The sequence below is a fragment of the Sipha flava genome, unplaced genomic scaffold, assembly GCF_003268045.1.
Source record: "Sipha flava isolate LNK unplaced genomic scaffold, YSA_version1 176_pilon_pilon, whole genome shotgun sequence".
Taxonomy (NCBI): Eukaryota; Metazoa; Arthropoda; class Insecta; order Hemiptera; family Aphididae; genus Sipha; species Sipha flava.
In genome coordinates, this window is record NW_020272062.1 from 713990 (window position 1) to 733997 (window position 20008).

General features: G+C 28.8%; 1 protein-coding gene and 1 long non-coding RNA gene across 3 annotated transcripts in view; one reads left to right on the forward strand and one right to left on the reverse strand.

Annotated features, from left to right (window-relative positions):
• Positions 1–10641, reverse strand: part of LOC112680280 (LARGE xylosyl- and glucuronyltransferase 1-like) — an 11997-nt gene extending 1356 nt beyond the window's left edge. Inside the window, exons 1-11 of one of the 2 annotated variants that reach the window (XM_025550316.1) lie at positions 10417–10641; positions 10008–10282; positions 3453–3637; positions 3173–3396; positions 2893–3091; positions 2605–2819; positions 2303–2388; positions 1957–2206; positions 571–729; positions 249–429; positions 40–164 (exon numbers count right to left, since the gene is read on the reverse strand). In XM_025550316.1, coding sequence (XP_025406101.1) covers positions 40–164; positions 249–429; positions 571–729; positions 1957–2206; positions 2303–2388; positions 2605–2819; positions 2893–3091; positions 3173–3322 — 1365 coding nt within the window. In that variant the 5' untranslated portion in view covers positions 3323–3396; positions 3453–3637; positions 10008–10282; positions 10417–10641. Of the gene's footprint in view, positions 1–39; positions 165–248; positions 430–570; positions 730–1956; positions 2207–2302; positions 2389–2604; positions 2820–2892; positions 3092–3172; positions 3397–3452; positions 3638–10007; positions 10384–10416 lie in introns of those variants that run through there. The other variant, XM_025550317.1, reaches the window with a different exon arrangement.
• The window catches only part of LOC112680282, a 26300-nt gene extending 6643 nt beyond the window's left edge, over positions 1–19657 (forward strand). The window contains exons 2-3 of the long non-coding RNA XR_003148290.1: positions 18519–18740; positions 18805–19657. This is a non-coding gene — a long non-coding RNA (uncharacterized LOC112680282). The remainder of the gene's footprint in view (positions 1–18518; positions 18741–18804) is intronic.
• Positions 19658–20008: the final 351 nt, after the last annotated feature.

A 20008-nucleotide genomic window follows, 5' to 3' on the forward strand; every position in this document is an offset into this window, starting at 1 on the left:
TTTAAATGTATATTATATGCGAGTTTATATGTATCGAACCTCTTCTTTATAAACTACATGGTATCCTATATTTTTTCGATTCTTGAGTACTTCAGAATTTTGAGCATAGCTCAAAAACTGTTGAGCCTCAGCATCAGACATATAGAGACTTAAACTTATTGGGCCTGCGAGAAACAACATATTGATTAATTCTTTTTTTAACTTTATACTTAGTAGCATAGAAAACTCGTATGTATTAGTGGTATTACCATCCCAATATTCGCACAACATTTCAACCATCTGGAGTCTATCCATAGAAAGTTGAGCAACAAGTGTTATGTCACATTCGTCTGGAGAAGCTTGATATTCGAATTCTAAAAAATACAAATGAGTTCTTAGACTGGTAGTGCCTGCTCTTCTGAACTCATAACAAAGATCATCTTCACTTATCTAAGCAAATATTAAATTAGTTAATTTAAATGATAGAAATGGTATTTTAAGGTTAAATTTTACAACACAGGTTTGATTTGTGAATTTCACAAAAAATATACTACCTATTATAAATTTAATATTTTATAAAATTCAACTTACTCCTGAAACATCTTGAACAGTGGAAGAATAGTTACAACCAAAAAGTTCTCTTTGTAGTAAATTTCCATCATATTCTAAGAATGTAAGGTATAAATTTCGAAAAAATTCCACGTGTTTATTTTTAACTTTAAGCTTTTTTGGTGAATTCCAGTGAATTATCTAAAATTAAAGTATTTTCTTAAAAATAATATTAATAAACAGCGAAACTCCTAAGTCAGGTAAGGTCTTATGGTTAAGTCAGATACAGGGACGGGTCAATTATATTGCTGTATTAGACTTTTAAACTTGAAACTTTATGTTTGGATAAGCGAGACTCTACTGCAGTGGTTTTCAACATGATGGTTGCGAATCAGGTTTGAGCATGCCAAAAAAAATGGATCCATATTATTTAAAAAAAAAACAATGTAAATTACTTATTTTGTAAAATTTTTAAGTGTACATTAATCAAAATTATTTATCATGTAAATATTTTATCGATAATTAAATCAAATTTTAATGAATAAAATAACATTTTTTTTGAAGGGGTCGATTACAAAAAAATAAAAAATGGGGGGGTTGCGATCTGAAAAAGGTTGAAAACCACTGCTCTACTGTAAAATATACATTCATATCAGCATATAATTCTCAATTTTTATAACTTTTTTTTGTTTTCTTTATTCTAGCCCGTTTGATTTGAATGTTCTATAAATTGGCAATTTAATTACTTTGGGTTTCCCATCCTTGATTTATAACATTTTTGGTTTATTTATCCAGTGAAAATTTTTCTAATAAGCACTAGTACAATAATGAATTACAAATATTTTTAAATTATAATATATGTAATTAATAATTATAATTTAATTTAATATAAATAACATAATATTAAAAAAATATTATTAATCGAAACATAACCCGACATAAAAGTTATTTTTATATTGTAAAAATATTTTTTTATCTTATACATGTGAAATAAAACAAAATAAATGTTATTTTTTTCAAATCATGTAAGTTATTAAATAGCACTATTTAATTATATTAAAGACGTAGCTTATGTAAATTAGTAAAAATTCGTATTAAATACGTTATAAAACGTTTATAATTGGAAGTTAAAATAAATAATTATTAACCTAAATCATTAAAATAAATTATGTTTACCTAATATAAGTGTAATATAATAAGTTATAGAAAAAATAACTTGTATTAGCGCTTATTATAACTTTATAAATTAATTAAATAAAATCCTGATATTTTTCATTAGTAAAATTATTTTTAGAAATTAAAATTGTTATTTATTTTGATTCTTGTTTTATTTTGAAGTTTATTGTTCATAGACATTGAATTTAAATACATTCTTTGTTTTGCTTAAACTTTAAAATTAAAATACAAATTCACCAGAAAGATACAAACCTTTAACTCAACCACTTCGGCATAACATAGTTCGCTTCTTGTATTGTCGCTGAGTTGAACATTCCATTGGCATGGCATTGGATACAAAAGTTCCGGTCGTTCTTTAATAATCGTGTTAAAAATGTCTTGATCGGCTAGACTAGTCCAGTAATGTGTCACTAGTGTTTTTACTGCAACCGATCTCCATAATCCGTTCCAGTCAATTAAACGTAATTTCCGTAAGTCCATCAGTATCACACCCGTGTTATAACTAAATGCACATGCATTCAAGCATATTATTTTGTATTTATATTTTATTACATATAGGTATTAGTTTGATTTTTTTTAATTAAATTTATTAACTTACCCACGACCGAGCGCAGGCCATGGTTTATGTTTTTTCCATAACTTTCCAAGATACCAATCACTTTGATTTTCAACCAATCCTAATGCCTAAAAAAAAATTAATGATTTTAAATTATTTAAATAACCATCCACAAAATTTGAAAATAAATATTTTATTAATTTAAAACTACCAATTAGACCAATAAATTATATGAATAATATATATTATTTACAAGTATATATTTACTAAATAATTATAATTCCTAATTAAAAAGTAATTAGAAATCAAAATTGTATTAAATATATAAATATTTATATACGTACTTGTCTTTTTTTAAATCTTCTTAACATTGACCATAACTGAGCAATATCTGTTGCAAAAGTTATGTCCGTATCTAGAACTAGGACTTGTTTTAAAGTATCCGGAAATACTTGTGTTAAACATAATTTCATTAGACCATAAACTCCAGAATAATGTTTATTGTTTATCCAAGATACATCAGTTACTATTTTTTCAGCTGGATAAAATTGTATTTCAACTGAAAAAATGTTATTTTTAAAATTAGATTGAACTGTATATTAATAATTATAATATTCGTAAAATGAACATACGTTGTGGTATTTTCCAAGTATCAAACAAAGTTTTTAAAATTTTTTTCGATATCTCATCTACGATAAAATGAAACCTCAGTGGATTTTTTCGATAAAACAATATTGATTTAATTAACGTCACTACTGAACGTGTTGAATTATAACCAGCGCACACTATTCCGACTTCAATCACTTCGCATTTATCTATTATACCTATTGTCTAGTAAATAATAATATAATCTCTGTATTAGTGTTAATATTTAGTAAACATATTAAATAAATATTTAAATCAAAAATATACTTTTTGGGAAGAACAAGGTGCAGGAGTTTCTGGTAATATTTGAGGCGAATCAGTTGGTGAAACAGGAAATAGGGATGTCTTCATCGCAGCTAATAAATGATTTTGAGTCATACTAAGCTGTCTCCTTAATAATCTTAACTCTTTTTCCATTGCTTCAGACGTCGATTCATATTCTCTAACTTTGATAACTTTAAAATTACCGCTCTCCACAAAAGCTAAAGGAACTAAAAATATATTTTACTTTAATAATGATTGTTACATTTTATCAAATTGTGAGTACCTCTTTGATTTAATATGCCATAATATATTATTAAACAAGCAAATAATGATCCAAGTAAAAAACTAGTCAGCCAGTGTCTAACCAAGGCGGTACCAATAGCACACAAACCATTTCGTCCCCTTCGTCGAGCTATTGCGATAGCCACAATAGACAATTATTGAAGTATTTTTATTGCTATAATAAATCTGAAAATATAATATAACTTAAGATTAGTTTTTAATGTTTATTAAAACAGACAGTGATGTGATACTGCTTATATATATAAATACAATAGTACAAAAATATTCTAGGTATAAAAATATCGGTTTAACTATAGAACATTACATATCTGTATATAATGTAACTCGATTTTATGGGCAGAAATTAAAATACAAGGTATAGCATACATTATGTATTTTGAATGAACATTTTTAAAATAGAAACTAATGTAGGTATATCACATTATATGATCATGGAATAATAATTAATTGTTTTTGGTTTTATCAAGTTTTTCACGTTTTAAAAGATACATAAAGATACATACATAGTAGGTACATGAGTGTTGAGTGCTTCGGTAAGAATGTGTTTGAATAAATACCAAAATTTTTGTAGTAATATAAATAATTTTATTTATTAGAAGATAGTCAAACTAAATATAGAAAATGTAAATTACTGTAATCGGGTCAAAAGTTGTCTATGACCCTTAAAAATTGTATAATTTCTTTAGTCTATGGTCTCTCTTTTTTATGAGTATCATGTAATTCGGAAAAACATTGAAGACTAAAAACATTATTTCACAACATAATGTATTCAATATCTACATGTACGTAATATGACATATGTTTTAATCAGCATAGAATGTTTTGATAGTAATAAATATAATTTTATGGTAAGAATGTTTAAAATAAAAATGAAATGTGATTTATTTAAAGCACACATAAATTATAAAAATTTAAAATAACAAGCGATGAATAAGTTATACTTACTATTAAGACACGAAATCCGTAAATTAACATTTCATTATTGACTTAAATCTATATATGGATCGTTATTTAAAGAAAAATTAATAACTATTGTTCTACAGGTAAAAAATATACTTTTATAATAGTATTAGTGCATGAAATCTTGTTTATTGTTTTTATACCTATAAAAAATTAATGCTAATACACTTTTTTTGGGTAAAAGGTCAAAGTTTGTTTCAAAAGTTTAATATCTTCAATTCTGAAACTTTTTATGAATTTAAAACTAGATACTATATACAGATATATTATATACATAAGAAGGATTTTTTTTAATTTTCCTATAGTTTTTGAAATTTTTCAAAAATAAACTTTATTATTAATAATTTTAATTTCTACTTAAATATTTTGCTTTAGTTTGAGATCTTTATTTTATTAATTTGCAGTTTTTATTTCAAAGCTTGAAAAATTAGTACCTATGAAGATAATAATTATTCTTATATTATTCAGGGCCGTATTGAACAAATTTGGCCCACCGTGTTTCCGTACGTTACCAGTCCACTTACAAACTGACGGCCCTTAGTCTAATTTCTTTTTAATCACATATTTCAAAATGCGCACTAATCTTTTCTAATTAATATTTAGTACAAACACTACGAAAAGCACCATGTTATATTATATAAGTTAATGACATTTTTTAAAGGTTGTTAAAATATAATAATTTCAGCCAGTTTAAGTTTATAATGATTCTATACATGTGTATTTGATTTCCCCAAATGTATTTTCATAATAGCAACCTGCAGAATATAATACATAAATACACGTACATAAATTATCCGACATGGTAAAATAAATACCCAATGGGCCATAATAATACATAATAATATGTTTATTGTAAAGCGAAATAAATTGGAATGTTAAAAGATTAGCATATTCACATGTAGGTAACATATTATATAACATTGAATGTGCAAACGCTAACTGAAAACACATCTTTGGGTAGAGACCTGCAATTTGAATTCTGTTTTTTAAATGGTTTTTATTACATAAGAATACACATTTTTATAATCTTCGAATTTGTTTAACTTAATTTGACAGGTCCATTTGCATTAAAATTGTTTTTCTTAAATGGCAACCACATTTTTTAACCACTAATTATTTTTCACCTAATTTTTTAATGCATTTTGGTAGATTAACCAACTTCCTAAGTCCGAAATTGACCAAGTTACAGTAGTTTAAAAAAACAACGGTAAAATGCGAGAAATTTTCAGTATTTTTTCTGTAATTCTGAAAATAATTGTTCTAGGGTTATTCAGACTTGACATTTTTACTCCAATTTAATAATGTGAGATTTACACGTCGCTATAATTTTAATTACTGTTAATTTTCTGTGTAAAAATTATAACTTTTAGTATAAAAACTATAAATAAGTATGTTATTTATTTTATTAGATTAAATCTGTTGGATGTATTGAAATGAATGGAATGTTTTAATAATTAATAGAAAATGTAATTCTTATTTGAGTTATAAGTTTATTGAATTATTAAATAATTTAACGTATAAATTTTTCAAATAGTTGTCTAAACCTATGCTATATCAGCAGCTCCTCATGATTTGAACGACCAAAAATTGTCACGGCCCACCGAGTTTCGTAGTGTCCGAATTGGTTCCAAAACGTCCGAATTAGTTCCCGGGTCAAAATATTTTCTTTTTTCCTTCCCATTTTATACAGACTTAGGACTGTATGTAAATATAAAATTGATTTTTTTTCACTTTAATTTGTATAATGATATTTTTATAATAATATAATAAACATAATATTAATTCGTCAATTTATATTTAAGTATTATTCTTATTATTTTTTGTATTATTGAGGTAAAAATTTATAACAAACATTTTTTATAAACTCTAATCGATTTATTTCATTATTGTTATATTTCTCTATTTTTGTTTTGATATACGTTTCTTTATTTTTAGATTTAACATTTTGTTTTTTTTGTCAGTACTTCGTAATTTTACATAAGTTTCAATTTAAATTTCTTTTAATACGTCCATGAATTGGAAAATATTTGGATGTGCGGAATAAAAGCAACTGTTGAACTTGCTGTGAAATGATTCACAACAATTAATTGTTCGTTCTATACTACTGGTATATTCAGCCCACATTAATGGTGGAAATAAACTAATTTTCAATACAATTTTCTAATATGCAATCAAAGAATTCTTCAAGTTTTCCATTAATCGGTTTTAATGACATCAAATCATTAGTAAAGCAATCGTTAACTTCTTCGGGTGATAACAAAGATAAGCCAAAAAACAATTTTAATGTTTGTCTTATTTCAGAATCATTATTTTTAAATTAATTTGAAAGCCCTAATTGTTGTATCTTCCTCCACCATGATTGACCCAAGTGAAACCGACAACCTTTTAATTGGGCTAAAGGCCATACTACGGAGATCGCTACATGAATGGCTCTTTCAAAATCCACATATATTTCATCCGGGCATAAACAATTTTGAATTAAACGGAAAGCTTTTGTATACGTATCACTCGTTTTATTTGGAAGTAAAAAGAAAACTAGAGGAACATAGTAATTATTTTTTACACCGTAAATTGAAAAAGTTGGCAAAAAAGCTTTGATCAGCTTTTAAAAGTACCATCAATAAATACAGATTTTATTTGACGCAATACTTCCAAATTGTTATCACATGAAAAACCAATAATATTGGTTTCAGCACTGTTAATAAATAAAAAATTTTCTCCACAATTAGTTATTAAATTATAATTATTTAAGATATTATGAATCTTGCTCAATGTTTTGGGTAACTTGGGTACTGTACTACATCAACTAGTATGTATATTTTTTCTAATTCTACGTACATCTTGAGAATCTATGGTTTCAATATCGGATTTAGCCAACTCACAACGAATAATTTTTGCTGGCTGCTCATGTAATGCATCTTGAGCTTTACGTTTTGAAATGTTGCTTAATTTCTATCTGTTAAGTTTTTTTTCGTCGTCTTTTTCATGGTTATGTATTATATTTTTATCAACAATTGCATTTAAATTATTTGTTTTCAAATACGACTTACATGCTCTTTTTCCACATGTCCAACGGTCAATGTCGTCTGCCAACCTTTTTTGAAACCCAAATTTATGACCTTCAAATACAATAAGTTTTTTATTTTTTTCACTGTACATAAAGTCCATATTCGAAAAGATTTAAACACAAATGCAATCACAAATACAAACACTCTGCGGTTATGACGGCGGATTACTGAATGCCGTACTGACTTATAAGTACGACTAGATATCCGTCAATATCGATAATATAACGCCCGTTTTATCACGATTTTTATCTAAATGACAATTTATTTCATTATATCCATTCCAAAATTCGTACTTATCAATCTACCTTGGTACTTATAAAGAAGGGAAATTTCAAAATGTTAGTAAAATAATAATATTAAATAATAAATATAATTAGATTGGATTTCGCCTTTTTCGAAAGTATTTATTGGGAACCAATTCGGATGTGTGTTTCCTGGAATATCGGGAACCAATTCGGATGCAGCCCCGAGTTTTGCTCGGTAAGTCGCCGGGTCAATCCGGCAACGATATTATTTGTAACGTGACTATTCGATATTCCGAATACATTATAGCAGCCGTAACATATTCTAACGATTTGACAAACCATACTGGATAGTCATAACAATAATATCAAATAGTTTGAATTAGGTGCTATAAAATATACTGATTTTTAATGCATGAGTCATGACTAGAGATTTATATTTTCTTCAAATTATTAAAATATTATGTTTTTATATCGTTTAAAATAGGAAATATATTCTCTTCATATTCTTTTATAATACCAGACATATGATGTTCTATGTATGTCCTTAAAAATATAAATGCCTTTTCAATATTTTTTAAAATAGAAAAAAATTATTAAAATGATTCTGTTTACATTTATAATTTATTAAATATTATTCTTAATTTGATTTACAATGATTTAAAAGAAAAATCTGTTTTAATACCTATTTTAACCGTATGTGGATTACCCATTATATCTAGTGTTTCATTTTCATTACAATCTAGAAGAATGTAAAAATAACTCGCATTGTGAATATTGTATTTATTGATCAATATTATCAAAATGCCCATATACGTAATACATGCATGGATGTATAAACAAATAATATATAATATAATCATTGATTAATTTAAAAATATTTTTAAAATAATAATAACTAAAAATATTCTCAAATATTCTTTAACCCTTAAAGTATGCTTTTTTATGAAAAATAATTCTTTTTTCCTATGAATTCTGTGATTCATGAATCGTAAAGATATTTTACTCCAAGATTCGAACTGGTTAAATTGTTGAGTGGAGGGTTACTACCGCCGATAACGACAATGTATTTAAAAGTAACGCTAGACGCAGCACTTGACGGGAAAAAAATCAATTATTATGGTATAAAACATACACTCTTAGAATGTAATTAAATCACTCTAGAATGATTTAGAGTAAAAATACCTATTACCAAAATTAAAGTTTATAATATTTTCTAGGGCATCTCATCGGGTATTTTCAATATTTTATTTAGTCTGTTTGATATAGCTTTTATAAAATACGATTATTTTCTATTTTTTAAATTTAAATTTTTCTAAAACCCCGATGAGATGCAAAATATTGTTTTATTTAATTTTAATAATAGGTCTCTTCACTCTAAAACCACTCGGGAACAAGAAATTTTTAATTAACGTGAACATGTTTTTGATATTGAAAAATGGCAGTGCAATAAATAAATACTAAGAATAAATATGTAAAATCATATAATTCGAACTCTAGTCATGACTCATGACTATACTATCAATGGATTTACAATTAATGTTTTAAAAATGTGTGATTTATATTTGATGCATGTGTATGTATATATCATGAAATTATTAATAACGCTATAACTCATATAACACAAATAATATTAAGTCTTGTTTTGAGGAGTCCAACCTCCTATATATTTTCTAAATAATCGTGTCAATATTTTTCCAACGTTATCAATTGTGTAATATATTATTAATTTAAATATAATAAATTTATTAATAAAATAATTTATGAAAATAATAATAATCATTCCAGTACTCTGGTAGTATCTACTAAACATTATTAGATATATCAATATCAAAAAAATGTGGTAACACTGAATAAAAAAAACCCGCTAAATCAAGTAGGCAAGTAACTGGTAGGTATAGAAGTTATTTGCTTTTTTACGAAATAGAACGTTCGTTTATTTTAAATTAATCGAAAATAACTATCATAGACAAAACCGTCCGTATAAAAATCTTTAAACCTTTACGTATTTTAACATATATAGGAACATATGTAGTACTTAATAGATATAAGGACAAATGAAATGAAATTGAAGAATATTAAATTTATTATCATTGCCTGATGGCCCTAGACGATTATGAAATGTACAGGAAATGAGTATATGTGTACCGCATACGTACGACAAGCGAAGCACGTGCAACAACAATAGTATCCGTGTAATGATCGTACAACTGACTGGAAAATAAAAAACAACTTAAAATAACAGTCGGCGTTTGTGTTACTTACCGTTCAAAACGTTCGCTGTCCGAGAACAGTATTGTCATGAATATTCGGAACAGCTTAAAAACGATCGGATCCTAACGCACCATCGGTCACGCAAAGGACTCGAAGTTTTCGGTGTTCGCGTCGGAAAAACTCGGATCGGAACCACGCGCGGTACTGTTATATTTGTCATGCACGGCAGATCGGACGTTTATTCAATTCGAGACCTTGGTACAACAACAACAACAACAACTGTACAGGAAACATATGCAGCGAACCGCAGGAAGTGCAAGGGAACACTAAAACAGTATTTAAGTGTACGTATACATATATGAATATGTGTGCATGAGTGTGTGCCGTTTACGCGGCCGTGGGTAAACACAGACACACACACACGCGCGCGCGCGCGCGGAACGCATACACACTCACACACCTGTTCGTGAAATCGATAATATCCGACGGACGGGATCGATGTTTGGAGTTTTTCTCGCGGACCCCGACCGTTTCGACCGCAAACCTGCGAACGGACCGGGGCCGGTGAAAAACCACCCGGTACAAGTGCGGTTTTTTCGAGGAAAATCGCACAGCATTCAGTGCCGCCCGCCCACGATCTCCACTCGAGAAGAACGCGCGCGCGAACGGGTCGTCGTCATCGCCGTCGCTGCCGCTTCGGATGGGTAGTGACCGGTGGGGAACACACGGTCAATATTTTATCGGCACTCCGGGGCTGGTGCTGCCATCTAACCGGAGATGGCGGCAAAACACGTTTCATTCTGGAACACCGTTTATAGTTCAAAGTTCCTATACTGTATACGGTGAATAACTCCCCTCCCCCTTCATAAATGTTTAGCAAAAATTTATTACTTATGAGATGTAATTTTTTGGTCTATAATAACGAAAAACTAAAAATGTTAGTACCTTTATGTATTGTATTCAGGTACGAAAAAAATGTCCATCATAATAAGATAAACAGCTTAAATTTTAAAATATCTTAGTAATATGGTTCTATGTAATTCCATTGATTATAAATATTAAATAATACAGATGAACATTACCTATCTTATGTAGGTACTTATGGGTATTTGAGTATTTCCAAGGAAATGTAAATACGTATCATATGATAGTGTGATGGTGTAATTATTATCATTAATGAAGCTCTGTAATACCACCTGAATCGAACGGCTTGATGCTGTAATTATATTCAAAAAACTTATTATGCTAACATTTTTTACAATAGAAAAAATACAAAAATACGATAATAGAAAAGCATCAAGAAACGTTTTTACAATACAATAAACTCTCACAACTGGAAATTTTATTCTTGCAATGGTCTTGATTAAAGATATATTTTTAACATAAATTGTTGTGATGAGTTACTAAAGTGTAACAATACTTGAAAATTGGTAAATTACGTTGTCCGTTCTAATTGCCAGTATAGAACGGAGTTTTTCTATACCGAAAAGTTTGAAATTATATTTGAGGAATTATACGGGGAAAAATCGACTAAATGGATGGCTCATATAATATATATGATATAAATATATATATATATCTTCTGTATATATAAAATGACTTGTCTTGGGTGATTCATCATTGTCTAGCCGGAACCTCTGAAGCTATGATTATACAATTTAGCTAGTAGTTTTGTTTCATGATATACTGACTCCCTAAGAATGTATTTCCCAAAATTAAACTCCTAAAAGGGTTATAAGGTGTATAATATTGGAAATATAATTTCTTGGCCATATTTTCAGAAAGAGGGTTATAGAGAGTTTAAGCGATAACGATAAATTTGGTAGGATTTTTTGAATATTGAACATTTTCCGCTGAAGATGTACCATGTATCTTAGTCTTATAATATAGAGTAAGTTGTAATTTAATAGGCTACATTTTATTTCAACATTTCTCCGATTCCAATTTATTTTACAATTTGTATTCGAAATACTAAAATATATTAATTTTTTGATAATTTCTGGTTGTTACAATACATGGACAACTCAGGGACAAAACATCTAAAAATAAACTTATAGAAAAACTGATGATCAAAAAAAATAATACGTAACACAAAAAACAACATACCTACGGACAAAGTCGGGTTATTCAGCTAGTATATATATATATATATATATATATGTTACCGACAATATGGATAATTCAGGTATTTTATAAAATACCTAGGCATTAAACAAAATGCTAATTTTTTTTTAGGCAGAATACAAAACATTTTATTATGTGTTATATTAAATTAAGGTTCTTATAATTATTATACATTATTACTCATATTACAGACAACATTTAATTTTTATCTATTATTATATTATTACTATTATATAAATATTTCACTTTACTTAAATAAACATGTTATTAGAAAAGTGACATTTTGAAGTGCACAAAATGTTATTTTTAAGACAATTACACTTTTTATTTTGACACTTGGACTTACAAACACATTTTAAAAATTCTTGGCCAATTCTTGTGGATTGAATTTTTATCAACTCATTATATTGTTCATTAGATAAAAAACTAATATAAGTGGCCACATTTTAAAAAAAATGTTGTAGTTTGTTATAAAAATTTGACTTCATATAAATCGTATGCATAGTTTCAACACCAAAACGAGACACGAAAATGACAAGAAAAATTACGATATTGTTATAAAATTATTAGTACATTCAATATTGTATCTCAGAATTATTATTATAGTAGTAAAAAAATATTAATCTTTACTGCGTTAAATCGGGAACGCACATTTATGATAAACGATAAGTAAAGTCGTTGGTAATAAGCGATGCCCAATTTTGTTTGTTTTCTTCATATTACCTACTCCACGATTGTAATTATACATTATACCTAGACAAAGCCCCTATTATGTATATTGCCGAGTGATTTTTGGCATTTTGCAAAATACCGGATTATTAATATAGAAATACCGATTCAAAATAGTAAAGTGATCAATTTTTTTTTCTTTTGAAAATAACAGAAAGTTAATGTTTTAAAAAATTATCTAAATTATATTTTTTTATTTATACAAGTAATGAGTTAGATTAATAATTTCAAACTTTGATAAACATTATATTATGACATTCAATTAAAAAAAAAATAAAATTAAAAAAAATAATTATCTATTAAAATGTACGATATGTTTTGTTATATTCATATCATCCAATTTGTTAATTTAAAAATGAAGCTCCCTTCTTCAAAATTAAGGTCTAAGTACGTTACAGTCTGTATACCTATGTACACAAAATGTAACAATACTAATTCATAGGCACTACTAGGAGGCTACTACGATATTTCCATAGCCTTCCTACGTCAAAAATAAAAAGCTTTAAAATTTTGTTTCATAATTGAGATAATTCCACTTCATACCTACGTGAAATAATTATATATTTAGTTTGAAAATGTAGATTACTCGACGTAACAATAAACCTATTATTTATTTAATTTGAATTTATAGTTATGAGTAATGACTGATTGTATTGTTTAAGGAAATTAATGAAATAGGGTGTGGAGGCTTAGCCCCTGCTGACCTATGACTTTTTCGTTTTGGTACTTTTAGCCAATTCAAATTGTAAGCTCTAGTTACGCCCTTATACACCTACCAACTACGACCATGTACAGGGACGTGTCTAATAATATTTTCCAGGGAGGATGGAAGGGTCAATATTTTTACTACTACATATTTCAAATGTATTTTTTTCACAAGATAATAATTAATTTTATAGTACTAGATAGATCGACAATTAATTATCAAAATAACCCTGACAAATGTTTGTAATATTAAACTTAAATTATATTAATTTGTATTGTATTTAAATTTTATTGGTGTTTTATTGATTTCGGACGGAGGGGGGAAGTGGCTAACCTGCCTTCTTAGGTATGCTCCAGATCATATACTATGTTGAACTATACGGTACGCAATTGTAGATTAATATATTTGTGACATGTAACAATCTGTAACATGATATAATGCAATACAAATTATGTCGAGTAGTTCGTTTTCATAAGTGAAACTGATTATTTTATATCAGGGTCGAATGACAGACTATCTGTCTATCTAGATGCAGTAACAGTCGGGGGGCAGTATAAAATTATAATAATATGTTATTATTATCTTTGTCGGAAATTCATCATTGATATTTTGTGCATATGTTATAGGTGCAAGCTAAATATTATTCTGTACGATGAAATTGAAATCCGTCCTAGTGACGTCTGAACTTATAAACCTCGGCGAGCTGGTCGGTGGTTAATTATTTTTTAAGCCAATTATTTTAAAATAATAAAATTAAAAATTGTTTTTAGTATTTTGTTATTTCGCAAGAAAATCATTTAAATATTTGTCATTTGAAATGTGACAATATTAGGTCCAGTTGATTAACCTCCCAGGCCCCTCGATACCTAGTCCGTTAATAGTCTCTTTTTTTTTATTATTTAATACCTAATGGTAAAGTCCTAACCATGTGTTACCTTGAGTTAAAATTAACTATAGTCTAGAATACAGACCCGGTTAACTTTCGTTTAAAAACAAATGTTTTATATATTATGAAGTACAATTTTTTAGTAATTGTATGAACTATTTGTTGTTTATTTACTCGTAATATGTATTTAATAATAAGTGGCGTTAGTTCTAATGTTTATAATTAAAAATTAAGGCCACATGGACTTTTTAATCTTAATTTTATATTTTAACTAAGGGCATTATATTTATTTTATAGATTAGGGAACGATTTTAAATGCAAATTGCATTGTTTTTTTTTTTTTTTTTTTTTTTGAAAACATTACTTACCAAGTACAAAGTATATTTTATATATCAAGGAACTGAAAAAAGTAACTTTTATTTTGCATTTTTCTAAAATTTTAACGTTATGTCGTGTAATTATTTACTTCTACGTGGAATATAATTTAGGGAGAAATTGTAATAAAGATATTATTAAGTTTGGTGTGCGTTGAGAAGATCTCTAGGCCATTCACGTTTGAAGCGTTTAGCTGGATGGTCTGGATGGTTAGAGATTGGTATGAAGTTGAGCAATGAGGGTATTTGAGTGATGTTCCATATTGGAGTGGAGGCGAAGATAATATTTGATAGCTGCTTATTTAATGGTGGGGATTTGGAAGTCTTTATGTAGAGATACATTTGTGAGGCACCAAGGAGCTTTAGTAATCATGCGGAGGCAGATGGCTTGGAAAACTTGTATGGTTCTTGTGTTCGAAGGTTTAGCGGTACCCCAAAGAACGATTCCGTATGATCAGATAGGTTGCAGTAGAAATTTTTAGAGTGGTAAACGGTTGGAGATATACATATTAGATTTCATGAGAGGCTTAAGCATGTGCAGGCGGTTATTTAGTTGTTTACGTTTAGTTTTAAGATGGAGGCCCCAGGTGAGTTTTCTGTCAAACAGTAGACCGAGATATTTGACTTCATTTGTGTGAGGAATGATTGCGTTCTCAAATGTTATATGAGGACAGTCACCAGGGTGGAGGGAGAAAGTGACATGAGAAGATTTAGAGTCGTTGATCTTAATTTTCCATGATTTGTATCAATGGGATAAGCTGTTCAGATTTTTTTGAAGCTTGCTTCGTGGGGGTCTTGGCTGGATGAAATGATTGCGGTGTCATCAGCATATGTCCCTATTAAAGTCTTATCCGTTGTAGGAATGTCAGCTGTGAACAATGTGTATAGGAAAGGAGCAATGTCGCTTCCCTGAGGTAAACCGGCTAGAATGTTTTGTGAGCTGGAAAGTTTGGTTTTTAATATGACTCTGAATTTTCTGTTTATTATGTATGATTTTAAAAGTAAATAATAAGGTGCCGGGAAGATTTTTTAAATTTTGAATAATAAGCCATCGTGCTAGACGGTGTCAAAGACTTGAGGTAGGTCAAGAAAAAGCCCTGAGCAATATTTTTTTGTTTTAAGAGATGTAGCAATGTGATCCACTACGCGGTGGAGTTGATGAAAAGTCGCATGTTTGGCTCGAAAACCGAATTGAAAGCTGAAAAGGGCATTTTGTTTGAGTGCGATAGTCACAAATCTCGTGAGAAGAAGTTTTTCAAACACTTTTCCAATCGTGGTTAGTAGACTGATGATCTATACGATTCAGGCATATCAGGTTGTTTGCCAGGTTTAACTATGTTATGATGAGTGCTGATTTCCAAATGGTAGAGAAATAAGATAGTCGAAATATAACATTAAAGATGTAGGTGAGAAGAATGATGGTTTTAGGTGTAAATTTTTTACTGTTTTGTTGTTTATGTGATCGTGGCTGGGTGACTTATTATTTTTGTGTTTTTTAACAATTGATAAAACTACACCAGGATTAGTGGGAAAGACTGGTAGTACCATGTGCAGAGGTGTAAGTTTAAGTTCTTTCGTGTTATTGGTGATTTCGTTTATGTTCCATAGAAGAATGGTTAAGGCGGATAATTTATTTACGGCCATTGTTTGAGATAAGTTTTTCGATGATTGATATAAGTAGGGATATCAGGGGATTGATTAGTTACCTGAATTCCATGATAAAAGACGTGAGTTGATCCGTTGTGTTATTCAAAACACTAGGGACAAAAGATTCTTTATGTGTACTATGTGGGGTATTTTGTAGCAGGGAAGGGAATTTCACGTGGATGTTTTTTCGAGGTTCTTGTAAGGAGGAAGATGCTTGGTGGTTCGATGCGTTTTTGCGCCAGGTGTTCGATGGTAGGAGTTTTCTGCTTTTGCTGAGTTCTCTGAGCACTGAGCTGCCTTACATGGTCTCAACATCTTAAAAATAAACGAAAGGCAATAAACTCCAGACTTCATCTACTTCGCCCTCTCCTAAAATCCAAACTAACTACCAGCAACAAACTTTTAATCTATAAAGCCATCATCAGACGAGTATGTTTTTATGGTATCCAATTATGGGGCTCCGCCAAACCTTCCAACTTGAGAACTATACAAGCTTTTTTTGTCAATAAGTTTTTGCAAAAGCTGGTAAATTCTATTACGCCCCTAATAAAAATTGGGGGGGGATAGAGGAGTTTTAGTATGTAGATCATTTTCTACCTTTCTTTTCAATGAGCCCCTTACAATTTCTCTAGATATAATTTGATCTCAATATACCTCATAGTTATGCTTCGACCTTTTAGATTGTTCAACAATTTGGTCACTGTTATTGCTTAAAATTACACTAGCATTGCAAAGTTTATTAGTACACCGAAAATTGAAATTTCCATTTTTTAATTTTCTATACTCTCGAAATTTAAAATTATTTAACATTATACAACGTTTTACTCTCCGTGTTAAATCATTATTTTGCTAAAACCGGAGACTAAACGAAAATTAACAGATTTATTATAACTTATAAGAAAAAATTTAACAAAAATATTTTTAGATTAGAAATAAAGCAATAAAGATTTAAGCTTATCCCACACGACTTATTTAATTAGTGAGCACAGAAATCACGATTATAAGATCCCTATTACAGATAGATGACAATTGATGGGAAACCATGATTGAAAATAATCATTATAATTTAAGACAACCTGTATACCCAAAACTGTACCTACAAGCAGATTTCCATTGTTCACAATTTTTTGCGCAAACGGGTTGTCACAAATTTAATAAATATATTAATATGAGCGCAAACGAGTCCTAACCCATTTTTATCGATACAATTTAGTTTATCGCAAACCGCAGGTATCTTTGCGTTAACAAATTCCACTTTCATTCTATTACTTATTTAGTAGATTTACTAGTATTGTCGTACAACTGTTCAAGTCGACATCTTTGGTTTTTTGGTTATTTATTTATTCCTTTTTAATTGTTAATTGTTTTTTGTTTATTCAAATAAGTGGATTAAAAAATTTAAATACAATGAAACGTAATAATTCTGGATCATTATTAAATTATTTTAAAGTTGCGTCACACACCACACCTGCAGAAGTCCAAAAACAATCAGTTGCTATAGACAATTCATCGGCAATAAATAATGATGCTACAGATATATCAAATAAATGTAATGTTCAACTAAATGACGGTAATAACATAGTACCAAAATATGATATATCTTTATATGTAAACAAAAAAATGAGTGATCACGAAAAAATTAATGTTATTAAAAATATTTGGGTTCCCGATAATAATTATACTTTTAAAACTCAACAAATAGGTTCTCAAAATAAAAAATTTAATCGATTTTGGTTAATAAAATATAAATGGTTGGCGTATTCGAATTTAGAAAATAGTGTCTATTGTAAGACGTGTGTTTTATTTGCCCCTTCAAATGCTGGTCACTGTTCTTTGCAAGCGCTTAATCAATTAGTTAAAACAGGATACAATAATTGGAAAAATGCTTTAGAACGATTTAAAAAACATTTACTTTTAAATCATAAAGATGCTACTTTAAAATATGATACTTTTATTGATATTATGGGTGGAAAATTGTTATCAATCAATAAACAAATTGATAAAGATTCACAAAAACAAGCCTTAGAGAATTCGGAGAAACTTAAACCAATTATAAAAACAGTAATTTTATGTGGGCGTCAAAATTTGTCTTTAAGATCGCATGAAGATTATGGAGTTTTTGATACAAAAGTACAACAGAAAGATCATTTTCCACTTTGAGAAGAATAAAAACATACTTGAGAAATACAATGAGTCAGAATCGACTGAATAGATTAGCTATGCTTCATATCCACAGAGAAATCGATGTTCAAACTTCAGAAGTACTCTCAGTATTGGGGGAAAAAGGACCAAGGCGTCTCAACTTTATAATTTAAAAGGTTAGATTTATAAAAAACAATCATTATACTATTCATAATTTAATAAATAATATTTGTTTTACAGGTATAACATCACCGCTACGGCGCGACTTAAAAACGGAACAAAAAAAACAAAATTAGTCAGTAAAAGATTGTAAACAAGCTTTAAGATTTCTGTACATATTTCAAAATAAAGCCCCCCCTAAAAAAAAAATCCTGGATGCGCCCCTGGTCTGCAATAGATGCTGCAAATGAAATGAATCAACTCCTAAATAATTTAAATCTAAAACAAAATGCATGCTATCTTTCCCACGCCACCCGTAATATAATGGTAAAATTACTTAAAACTGGTGCTATCAATGAAGAAAACCTAAAAGCTACAGCGGCTATTTTTTACAAAACAAGCAAAGAATATTTGGAGCAGTGGTGTCAGTTCAACGAGGAAGTAAAAATATTTGAATGGGCAAATTTGAGGAAGGTTCCCTCGTGGGAGGAAGTACAAAAAGTGATGGACTTACTTATTAAACAGAAATTTATTAGTAGCAGTCAAGATACAGGAGTTTTTGACGAGTTTTCACTAATTTCTAAGTATATAACAGCTCAAAAATATGTGACTGGAACACCGGAAATATAGCTACTGAAAATCGTTGGGTGGAAGTATTTACAATTATATGCAAATGATCTCGCACACGTGAATTTTCTTATAATTGTAGAATACATTTTGTGTCTGCCAGGCAGTAACGCTCCAGTTGAAAGAGTGTTCTCTCATATGAATAAAATATGGAGCAGTGAAAAAACTCAATTGGGAGTCTCTGTATTGAAAGCCATTCTTATAACAAAGGGTAACATAAACAAATTATGTCAAGAGTTCCATTCATACATAAAAACCAAACCGGCTACTTTAAAGCAGATATCTTGATCCGATAAATATAGAAAACCAGCCGAATAATGTACTCTATTATTATATTATTATTATTTACTATTTATTATTGTTATTATTAGGATTAATATTATATTAGCTGCGTTTTTCTGTTGGAATTTTTTTATAAATAATAAATGTTTTTTTTCCCAATAAAAAAATTTTTATTTTACGCTAGGTTTTCTTATTAAAATGTACAGGTGTCCCGCTTTGAAGAAAAAAAATTATGGTCACGTTAGTTATGACTAATGAGTAATAAGTGTTTTGACTAACGGTCTGACCTTAGTATCTATGATCGGCCATCATTGAATAAATATTATTATTTTGTATTTATTATCAATATCAAGGTGCATATATATCCACCTTGATC